The following is a 12222-nucleotide window of genomic DNA, read 5'->3' on the forward strand; positions in this document are numbered from 1 at the left end:
TATGGGCTGGACATCATTGGGATTAATGGCCGGATACAAATATGTGAAACTCAGTGGTGCCTGAATGAACTGTGGCTTCTTTTCTGCCAAAATCAATTACAATATTTAATACTAATTTACCAGAGTCTAAATTTAATTACATGCTCACATTTCAAATGATTGCCACAGTGCATATCCGGATGTCTGAACAAAATATCTGGACCAGTCAGGATTTTGTTTTTGCTAACCTGTTTTCTCATTCTGTAGAACAGGACTAGGTTCACTCAGTGCTCTGTGGTCAAAGAAACCTTCATTTTCTCAGTTCACTATGTGCTTTTCTGGGTGAACAGCAAATGTCAGTCTCCAAAGTATGTCAATCACACATCTCCCATAGGATTACACTTAGATTGGTTGGGTTTTAATTTAATGCACACTGACCTAGATGCCATTTGAATCCTACAATAATATAAAAGCAATTTCCAAACGTTTAATTGTGTGGTGGATCGCTCAGAACCCATTTATCCTAGATCTGATTGAGTGCTATAAGGATGGACCTCCATGGAAATAAGCCAGGGCAAAAGGAGGGGGAGATAGGCAACTAGAGGCTATTTTTTATTCTGAGCATGATCTCAGACTAGAGGATCAGGGTGTTTGTACTAACTAGCTCCCATCTAATCTCGTTATGTTGGTAAATACCAGGCCAGTCTCCAGCAGTTTTTCTATATTAAACCCAGGAGGACTGAGTTAATCTGACATATGGTTGCCAACCTCCAGGTGGGAACTGGAGAACTCCCAGAATTACAAATGATTTCCAGCCTACCACAATCATTTCCCCTGGAGAAAATGGCTGTTCTGGAGGGTGGACTGTGCAGCATTATACTGTACTGAAGTCTCTCCTATTCCCCAAACCTTACACTCCCCAGGCTCCACCTCCAGATATCCAATGATTTCCCAAATCAGAGTTGGCAGCCCTAGATGTGTGGCTGAGATTTGTTTGGACAAGGGAAGAGAGATTTACCCTGTTTCAAATACAGCTGTTTTTTATGCAACATCACTGTAGGGAGGTGCAGAGTTTCCATAATTTTTAAGAACTCAGTTTCTTTCTCTGTTTGAATACTAGTAGTCATTTATATTAACTTTAAATTGTGCTGAATGCTTTACAGCCATTATCTCAAGGTCATTCAAAACATGCAGAAATAGTACGTGTTACAGTTCCTCCTGCAAGTGGAGGGGACCACATGTAGAATTGTGACATAATGGAGAAAGTTGGCCAAAACCCTTCACAGTAACATGATAGCTATCTGTGCATAGGAAGTTTAGTCATAGTAAGAGTGTTTAGATATGTGATGCTCCCACATGCAGACTGAAATGTTATAATCTAGGAAGTCCTGGACTGTGTGTTGACTCCAGTCTGGAATCAGTTCTCTTTCAGCCTCCCAGCAATCTTTGATGCCAAATTATCATTAATTCCCATTTTGTAGATGGGGAGATTAGGTTGAGAGGTTATTTATTATTTATTTACAAAAATTATATTTAGGGTTGCCAGATCCCTTTGCTGCACCTGCTGGAGCTTTGTGGGGGCATGGCTGGGGAGCGTATGATCCACACGTACACCCTGCATAAGGTACACGTACGCCCCCACTTCTGGGTTTACCTGGAAGCGACAAGGACACTTTAGCAATCTCCACCGAAACTCTATGGTTTTTGTAGAGTTTCGCCGGAGGTTGCTAGAGTGTCCTCGTCTCGTCCAGGTAAACCTGGAAGCAATGTCAGCACAGCGTGTGAGTTGGCGCATGTACATCGTGTATGTACACCCCCCTTTACCTAGCTCTATTTTTGTCAGATAGGCTCTCTGCCGGCCCCGAATATGAAACAAGATGGTTCCCCTCACGGACAAAATTGAGTTTTTTGCGCTCCTTTCCCCCCCATTTGCATCTGGTGTCCTGCCCAAGATCTGCACCTCAATGGAGACCCGCCCGAATAATCGCTGATCTGATACCGGGTCCCGCAAGACAATGCCGGGAGCCCGGAAAGATCAGCCAGTTAACGCACGCGTTGATTTCCTGTATGCACCTGATAAAGCTACCCTTTCTCAGTTAACTTTTGGCAGCTACTGGGCATTCTATGTCCACATCTCCTGGCTCTCTTAACATGTGTTTGATTTGGATTTAGGGTTGCCAGCTCCGGGTTGGGAAATACCTGGAGATTTTTGGGGTGGAGCCTGAGGAGGGTGGGGTTAGGGGAAGGGAGGGACTTTAAGGCCATGGAGTCCAATTGCCAAAGTGGCCATTTTCGCCTGGTGAACTGATCTCTGTCGGCTCTGAGATCAGTTGTAATAGCAGGAGATCTCCAGCTACTACCTGGAGGGTGGCAACCCTATTTAGATTTCTTATGTTTTAGTGTATTGTTTTAATTTTTTGTAATCTTTCTTGTTAGCCATTTGAAATAGGGATTGTTAACAAAAAAAGCAGGGAATAACCTTTAAAATAAATAACAGCGTAGAAAGGCCTAAAATACAGTTGTACTGAAGTGGTGCTTTAATACATAACCAGGTTAATTTGGAATTAAGAGGCAGTTGTCAAGCAATATATTCTGTAGAGCTTATATTATTAACATCTTGATTCTCCTTGTCTCTTGATTTAAATTGCAATTTCCTTTCAAATGAAACCCAATTATGAGAGGCCAAATGGTTTTCTGCTGTAATGTTGTTGTTGTGAATGCTTTTAGAGATGTCCCTGTTGTCTTTTGCTTTTACCCCTTTATGGGGCACTTGCATAAATTGCTTATACACATCATTATACATAGATGCAGTGTGCAAACTGCATGAACTCTATTACCCTGGTTGTAAAACGATTACAAGAAGCAGTGTGCAAAAAACAATTATCACTCTGGCTCACATTAGAAATGGAGCTCTGAACAGATTGCTTATCATCTCTGTGAATGTGAATAATGGCACACAGACTGTCAGAAGCTCACAAGTAGTTGGAATTCTGCTTTAAACTGGCAGCGTTGCCATGGAATCATGCACAAATTTTTTTAAGCACTAATAAAAGAGATGTCTAGATAACAACTGGATTATAAACAGGGGAAAATGAGTAAACAAAATTCGAGTTTGCTACCTTCATCATGGGGTGGTGGTGTTTAAATAATTATACTGCTTTCTATCCATATGTTTCCAGTCTCCTGTAGCAATAATAATAAATAGGTGGGTATGTGTTTCTGTGAAAAATAAGATACCATATTTGCATTTAAAACTATACTCTGCCAATATGTGCTTGCACTAGGGTTGCCAGGTCCCTCTTCACCACCAATAGGGAGTTTTTGGGGCAGAGCCTGATGAGGGCGGGGTTTGGGGAGGGACATCAATGCCATAGAGTCCAATTGCCACAATGGCCATTTTCTCCAGGTGAATTGTTCTCTATTGGCTGGAGATCAGTTGTAATAGCAGGAGATCTCCAGCTAGTACCTGGAGGTTGGCAACCCTAGCTTGCACATAAAATGAATTGCCATGGTAGTTGGATTTTGTAAATTTGATTCAGGGGGACGGTGCTGCTTTTTTTTAAAAAAAGGTAAATAACTATTGGTAATCACCTGGGAAAGCCTGAATTTGTAAGCCACCCAAATCACAAGCCCACTGTGAGCTCTTGTGCCGTCTGCACTATATCAGTCTCACTTTTACAAATGGAGATATCGGTTACCTACTTAAAAGGGTTGTTGTGAAGCTAAAATAAGGTAAGGTTTCCAAAGCTTTCTGCTCACTAAATGCGCTGAGAAAAAGAGAAATGAAATGGCAATAATTACATTTCACAGTGAAGAGAAATGGTAATGGCTTGTGAACTACTGGTGGCTATTTTTTTACCTTGGGTAGAAACGGACTGCTGGCTGCTAATACATCAATCTGCGTAATGGGGGTTGTTTTTAAATCTCATTATGCCCATGCAAGGGACAGCAGCATTGTTTTTGCTTCATTAACCTAGCTCTAGAAGTTATATCTCCCCAAACAATCCATAACATACTCTCCCTTACTTCTTTTTTTAATCCATTCTGAATATGCTCTGGAGAGATAGCATCACTATGTCCTTCCATGTGATTTTCAGGACATGAGCCAACAGAGTGAATCATTCCCATTAAGCTGTTGAACTTGGCTGACAAGCAAGAGAGTCAAGGCCATAACATTCAGCCATAGCTTATCTATTAATTGTAAAGATAGATTTTCTTGTTGTCTCAGTTTATATGTGTATAAATGTCCCTTTCTATTTCAAATAAGTGTTCTTGTCACCACCTTTCCCCTCATGGTCAAATGTTTAACGTATTTTTCCTAGCATGATACCTTAATGGTCTGGTTGATCTTCTTCTTCTTTTTCCTTAATAGTGGCTAGCATTCAGAAGCTTCCTGCAGCATCTGTTCTAACGGACATCAATTTCCCCATGAAAGGAAGGAAAGGAATGGTTGACTGGGCACGTAATTCAGAAGACAGGGTTGTCATTCCCAAAAATATCTTCACCCCTATGTCAACAGGTAAAAAAGAAAAACAGACTTCCTGCCATTGTATTTTTATTAGGGCAGAAGTTTAGTGTTGTGTTCTGAATGGGGAGTTTGGACTCATCGGTGCATGTTGCAGCTAGCTGCACAGGGAGACCCAGCTCCTTCTTTACATCTCCCCCTAGTACATTTTCTGCACTTGTGGACATGTGGGGCAAAATATGGGTTCTTGTTATTGTCCTTGTTTTGATTCCTTTCTGCCCTTGCTGCCATTTCCTCTGGGCGACTGCAATCTGATGTCATGCACAACCGAAAGAATGGTGGTTGGGAAATGACAACAGCACAAGGAACAGGAGGAGAAACGAGAAGACCTTCTGCATCTTCAGAGAACTGCATCGGTGCCCTGTCCACTATTATAACTTGTGGGCCGCATTAAACATGATGGGCGCCATTCCATCATCATCATCAACAAACCTTTCTTAGGCATGTGTTACAGATACTGAACATTCTAAAAATGGGCACAATTCACCTCTGATCCTGCTTTGTGCATGAGTAAGGGATCACCACGGGCTCAGCAGATAGTCATGGCTGGTTCTTGGGTGAGTGTGCAGGGGTACATGCAAACTGCAAATTAACTTGCTGCCTGGGGACAAGAACAGGGGGTAGATTTCTGCATAAGTATCAATGCAGAGTCTTCAGCTGGAAATAACAGTGAGCCTGCTGTGATTCATGCACCGTTATATACAGATGTCTGAGGACCAGCCAGGAAGAGGAAGGGGGAAAAGAGAACTTGTATGAGTCCTATGGTGTAGTGGTTAAGAGCAGTGGTTTGGAGCGGTGGACTCTGATCTGGAGAACTGGGTTTGATTCCCCCCTCCTCCACATGAGCGGTGGAGGCTAATCTGGTGAACTGGATTTGTTTCCCCACTTCTACACATGAAGCCAGCTGGGTGACCTTGGGCAAGTTACAATTCTATTAAGAGCTCTCTCAGCCCCACCTACCTCACAGGGTGTCTGTTGTGGGGAGGGGAAGGGAAGGTGATGGTAAGCCGGTTTGAGTCTCCCTTAAGTGGTAGAGAAAGTCAACATATAAAAAACAACTCTTCTTCTTCTGTGTTTATCCTTTCTCCATGCATGGATAGATGATGCCCTTTGTGGGGGTTTTTAAGTGTATATATAAAAATGTAAAGTGTTAGTGCACCAAACATATCTGTCAAACAGGTGTGCTTGTCAAGGATCTGGGATTGTCTGTGGATCCCTACTGAGGCTTCATTTGGCGGTTGCTGCTCCATTAACTTTGACACTGTCCGTGTGCTGTGTTAATAACCAAGTGCTGCTGCTCTAATGTCTTTCCTTAGGCCAAATGCCTTGGTTTGAGATTCCTGAATTAAACCACAGTGGTGTCTGTAGTGCCAGATATCTGCAGCAGAGAGTCTTGTCCTCTTCTGCATTAAAAGGAAAGGAGTCCTCTGCAAATAACTCCCATGGGTCTTTCATTATCAAGACAGAATATATCACAAAATTGCTGGCACAGTTTAGCTGCCGATGATGAACCTCACACAACAGCCAGACCTCTGAGCGCGTTAAACCTTGTGAGATTTTCCAATTGTTTGGACTTCTCCCCTCTTTAATATATCATATTACATTTTTATGATAGAATTCTGGGGGATATATTTCATCTTGCAGTGATGATTTCCTTAAAGATTTTTTTAAAAAACTTCTTCCACAATGATAAATACCATTCCATGTACCTGTATGCTGACTAACAGCCCATTCCTGAAAAATGGGCTGAAAGTCCATAGGAGGCGGCGTGACCTCGCCACCAGCGTAAATGCGTGTAATCGCGCAATTACTTGCACTTACGTTGGTGGACAGGCCAGGCCCTCCAGCTCTTCGTAGAGAGGCCATGCTGGTGCTGGGGGGGCATTCCGGGGGCAGGCTGTGGGGAGGAGCCGCTGGTTGGGCGGCTTCCTATCCCGGCTCGGCCGGATACGCCGGCGCCGGGAACAGCTTTTGGCCCTGTTGAAAACAAAAAAAGCCTTAAAAAGACTTTTTGTTCCCACTGCATGCACGAATTGGCTTAGGAAGAGACCCACTGCGCCTCTTCCCCACCCACTCCGCATGCCGACTTTTCAGGAATGGGCTGTAAATTGGAAAGGGCCAGAAGGGCAGCACATTTAATGGACATATTGTCTTATTCCCCTCCCTGCTTTCATTTTAGATCTAGATGAATCCACTGTATTTGTGCTTGGAGCAGTACTGTACAAAAATCTAGAACTCATTTTACCTACATTAAGGTAAGTGATGACTTGAGGAGACTGCACAATTTATATTGCTTCAAGAATATGTCTCTAGGATGCATTGGGCTGAAAACAGTCAGTGATTGCCATGTTGTTGTTTTTTGACACAGTATAGGAAAGACTTCCCTTAAAAATTTCTTAAGAGAGAGATGGACGTCAGCTGGCCTGCAGGCCTAGTTTTAGATCACCAGATAATTATTCTGGTCCACACTATCCCCCTCCAGTCCTCTCAGAAACAGGACTCTGTTCCTGCCTCTCTATTGCTTGATAGGATCAGCAGCAATTGTTTTTTTCCCCCTGAGGACAGCTAAGAGGCAGGTCAAATATAAAGGGTGGAAGAACAGTGAGAGGCAGGAAATGGAAGTGTGATGGAAAGGGGAGATATGTTGGTGACAGCTGAGGAGGATAAGGCAGTTACAGTTGTCAGGAGAATGGGTCTCTTCCTCAGGTGCTGTGGAGCAAAGTTATTTTCTTGACCCATGCATGGATAATGAGAGCCGCAGCATTTTCTGTAGTTCTGACAAAAATGGCTGATGTAAGGAAGGACAAAGGGGGAGAGGCAGACAGAAGTGTGTATCAGAGAGGAGGGAGAGTGAGAACCCATCAGACAGACAGACTGCACAAACTAGATGTATATAGATGGTGGCAAAAGTGGATCCTCCATGCCTTTCTCCTTCCTCAGCAGCTCCTGTGAGCAATGAAAAGGTGATCCCAGAATTTTAGAGGACATTCATGGACAAAGCCATGTGGCATGGGCAGGAGGAAGATATGAGTAAGATTGCCCCTTCTGCTGACAGGCTGCTAGCCAGGATCAGCATAAAAGCACTTCTTAATTCTAGTTTCCCCCCCCCCAGACTCTTTACATTACAAAAAAAGAAGGGGTTAGCTTACAGAAGTTTAAAATTAAGGGGTGAAATTACAGCTTGGGATGTAGTACACATTCTCCAGCACCAATTTTCCCTCCTAAATTCTCCCAGACTGTTCAGGTACATCCTTCCTGTTTCTGCTGTGCTTCTGGGCTTGATCCTGCTTATCTACCTCTAAACCTCAGCAGTCAGGGCAATTGCACCATAGTGATAGATTGCTACGTTTCAAGGCTTGATGAGCAGGAACCCTGGAACTCCTCAATGGCACACTCTTCCACTGTAGGGAAAGTATTTCTGAATTATTTATTGCCCCTGTGTGTTTCTTTATGGATCACAAAGGCCTTTTATGCTTGGCTGTTTCCCTTGCGGTCACCCTTCTGATGACTTCAGGTTTTTGTTTTAATTATGCATGCCGTTTCTGACCGTCTGGGGTTGCCTTGCACTCCCCCTGCGTTTCTGTGGGTTTTGCCCATATTTTCAGGGACCTGTTTTATCTCAAATTTGAAAATGTGGGCAAAAAGCGGGGAACGCAGGGGGAGAGGGAGGTGACCTCTGACAGTCAAAAACTGCATGCATAATCAAAACAAAGACCCGAAGTTAGTGCTGAACTAGGATCTGGGGACCCAGGCTCAAATTCTCACACTGCCATGGAAGCTTGCCGGGTGACCTTGAACTAGTTATACACTCTCAACCTAACCTACCTCACAGGGTTGTTATGAGGATAAAATGGAGGAAAGGAAAATGATGTAAGTCACTTTGGGTCCCCATTGGGGAGAATATCCCAGGTGGAAAAGCCTCATGGCAGCTTCATCAAATTATAACAGCAGTTTTTATGCAAGATTCCCTTGCCCATGAACAAATTTATTTAGAACTAAATTTATTTAGAACCCCAGTAAACATGCAAAGTAATGTAAATAGTTATTTCACTGGTGCAACTGCTTTCAACCACATAATTGTATTTAGAAATTTAATTAGGCGTCCCTATATTTCAAACCTGAAATGAATATAGCATGCTGTCTATTTTGTTCCCACTCAGACCTCTGCCCTTCATATCCCTTACTCAGGAAAAGCATTTGCTGAGTTTAATTGATAGTTTCCCTGAATAAACAAATGTGGAATTAGATGTTATCATGCAGGAGTGCGTCTGGACAGCTGAAGGTTCTTCATCACATATGTCTATTTCCCTTCAACTCGACAAAGTTGAATGATTCTTGATAATACTGCAGCATGGCATAACATTTGTACATCCCATAGCATCACTTACCCCAACAGGTTCTGGTTTTGCCATCAATATAAGCTTGATTCCTATTTAACATCAGTTGCATGCCAGAAGTGTCTTGAGGCATTTCACAAATTCATAAACAATAAGTGGAGGCTCATTAAACCGAAACTCTTCCAAAATTTCTAAACAGTCAGTTTTTATTTAAAAACATGCTCAGACTCAGCAGGACTTGGTTTAGTGCACGGGCAGTGCAATCCTCAGGGGTGGATTGTGCCGCAGCAGCCGGGTGCTGGCTTGAGCATGGAGCGGCTAGTCAGCAGAGACCTGGAGGAGGAAGAAGACCGAGAAGTGGGGCCACGCAGTCTGCAATGATGTCAACGTCCCCAGTAACCACACCGTTGCATCTCGTATAGGTCTTGAGGTGCATCAGCAGGGCTGTGATGGACGGGGCAGACAGATCTGATCATGGGCAAGCAGGTCCAGGGACCCAGCAAGACCAGGGACCCAGCCCTGCACACATCACAGTCGAAGGGTGGGATGGGGCAGGCACACACCCCCAATCCCTTAAAGGAACCAATCCCTGTCTAACAATAACAGCTTACAGAGCTGGCAAGGGTCCCAGCAATCTGTTACAGACAGTGACCACAGCCTACATGGTCCAAAGGCAGTGATCACCAAGAAACGGGCACTGGAAGATGACAGGGACAGTATGCCCAGTCAGGTGTCTCTGTCACTCACTGGTAGGGGTGCCTCCTGGCAGCCTGGCCACGCCTGGGCCTTTGCTCTCTCCCTTGGGTGTCAGCTCTAAGTGCTTGCCCAGTAGGGCTAAGTGCCCTTTCTGTACTTTTCCCACCAACAAAGTGCCATGATGTTTGCTCTAAGTCCATATGATGGGGCACTCTGAAACAGTCCTGAGTCATCAGCCTCCGGGGTGTCCCGACAAGAGGTTTTTGTAGGGCTTGGAAGGCAGCATTTGGGTGCTGGGGAGGGAGTTTGGCTGCCAGAGGGGAGGGAGGTGATTGGTTGCACTTGCAGTTGGCATTTTATGCTCCTCTAGGCCTTTTGGGCATGGCCATGCAAGAGGGGGGGCACTTGAGTTTTACGTTTGCATGGACGCCTATGGGCTATGCAGGCTTTTTTGCTAGGGTAACTTTCCGCCACTGACAGGGGGCGTTCCCAGGCTGAAACAGCTTAGGGGGCTGATTAACTCCCAGCACACCCCCAGTCTACCCACTTCCACGCTGGCCTAGGAGCCTACACCACTGGTCCACTGATGGGCGGCTGCCATTAGGAAGTGATGGAGGCCAAGAGTGATGAGGTGATGCTTGGGCACTGCACCTGTCTAACTCTGACTTACACTGGTGCATCTCCAAGATACGCCAGCATGATGACTAGTCGGCTCACTGAATATTTCCCCCCCCCCAGGAATTGTGTTGTAAGTACCTCAGTGAAAAGACTAGATTCATAATGATGTATGATCCAAATCAAACTCAGCTAGTAGACATTACTTAGTTATAAGGCTTGAGGTGGCATATAAACAACCAAGCCATTGTTTATGGAACCATACAAGCAAAAGTGATGGAATACCTTAAAGGCTAATTGGACTATTTTATATCTTCATGATCCAAACAAGGACATCTGTATGTATTTATTATAATTCAATCTATATTTTGCTATTTATTGCATGCTTTTGAACTGCTTTCCAAGACACTTTCTGCATAGTACACAGAAACAAATAGATGCAACCCTTTACAATAATATTAATAGTCATTTCATGGCAGCTTCACTACATATGGCATTGAAAATTTGTCTACTGCCACTAAAACATCTTTAGTGATTATCTTTCTTTTACTGTCACAAGTGTAGGACTCTAATTTATAGTGTTATTGAAAAGAAGAAAAATCTAGTTCAAAGTAGGATAACCACATAGTTTATTCCCAATATTTCTGCAAGACAAATATATTGCAATATTTAAGCATTACCATTTTTGTCTGACATTTGTCTGCAAGCAGTTGCTTGGAATAAGTATGCGGAGTTGCACTTCTTCATTATACAACAGCAAAAACTGGAAAACGTAGGGGCTGTTAAATAGAAAAGCATATTCAAAATACTGCAGCTGGCCTCTTTTGTTCATTTAGTACTGAAATTATGAATACTGCTCCTCGTTGGAGTTCCATGTATGCTTGAATGGATACATGCAGCTCCTTGGTGAGCAGACTCGCACATTCACTTAAGTGGAATGGACTTTTTTTTTTTTGCATGCACACAGGTGTGGTTCTGATTTAAATGAATGGGAAAGATCTTGAAAAAGTGGGCTCCACACAAACTTCATATCACTTGATCCGTAAGGAGGTAGTGGTTTTGAAATGAACAGGGAAGGGCCTGAAAAGTAGGCAACTCCACATCAATCAATCCATAAGGAAGTAGTGGGTTGGGTTACTGCATTCAGTTGGGATATCCTTGAAAGAATATTGCTTCTACACTTGTATAGAAATTTTTTAAAAAATTAACTGGTTTTGGTTTGTTGACATCATTTTAGTTTTGTAGGAAATGCTGCAACATTTTTTAAAAATATCCTGCACAGTTGAGTAGCTGTAAGAGCAGTTCAGTTAGAGATGTGTCAGGAATGATGTCTGAATGAGCAACATTTGCAAACACACAGGCACCGTATTCCAGTCCTCATGCTGATAGTTCAAATGGGTCAGCACAAGTGGAACAAAAATCAGTACAACATGGAGCAGTAGAATAATTTGATCTCTCTGGTGGTAGATATTTGTGGTGTCTCCCTATTCCATACTTCCTCTGCTACTATCACTGGTGCAGGAGAATCGTTCAGGAGAACATTGGAGGGAGAGCAGGGAAGGCGCTGACCTTCCTGCTCTTTGTATTCCAGGTCATGTGTCATTATTCCAAAGGAGGACCTCTGTTTCTAGCCAATTTGTCCATTCAGTACATGCTGTCTGATGTGGTTAAAGGAAGAAAAAAAGGAGGGGAATAGAACCCAACCTAAAAACAAAAGCTGGGTACCCAAGGTTGAGTGAAAGGAAAATATATATAAGTCTATGTATAAATACTGAAAGTATAATTTATTAGAAGCACTATATAAAAGTTAAAATTATTTAAAAGCATTAAAATAGCACAATGGCATTTCCTGAGGTTGATAACTATAACCACATACCAAATGCGTTTTGGCCTACGGGGCCCTCATCAGTGATTAATTAAAACCCTTTGTAAACCTGCACACATTTACAAAAATACATTAATGAATACAAATACAAACAGTTCAAACCCAACCAGGCATGTGTATATGTTGTAAATTCTATTTTCAGTTACTCAAACATCTGGTATAATAGGTTCTTGTTGTAATACTGG

At 43.1% G+C, this 12222-nt stretch overlaps 1 protein-coding gene across 6 annotated transcripts in view; it reads left to right on the forward strand.

Annotated features, from left to right (window-relative positions):
* Nucleotides 1-12222, forward strand: part of ADGRB3 (adhesion G protein-coupled receptor B3) — a 576088-nt gene that overhangs the window by 289421 nt on the left and 274445 nt on the right. For all 6 annotated transcript variants that reach the window (XM_056856072.1, XM_056856071.1, XM_056856073.1 and 3 more), the window contains 2 exons: nucleotides 4352-4498; nucleotides 6684-6759. In XM_056856072.1, the coding sequence (XP_056712050.1) occupies nucleotides 4352-4498; nucleotides 6684-6759 (223 nt within the window). The remainder of the gene's footprint in view (nucleotides 1-4351; nucleotides 4499-6683; nucleotides 6760-12222) is intronic.

This window comes from Euleptes europaea, chromosome 10 (assembly GCF_029931775.1).
Source record: "Euleptes europaea isolate rEulEur1 chromosome 10, rEulEur1.hap1, whole genome shotgun sequence".
Lineage (NCBI taxonomy): Eukaryota > Metazoa > Chordata > Lepidosauria > Squamata > Sphaerodactylidae > Euleptes > Euleptes europaea.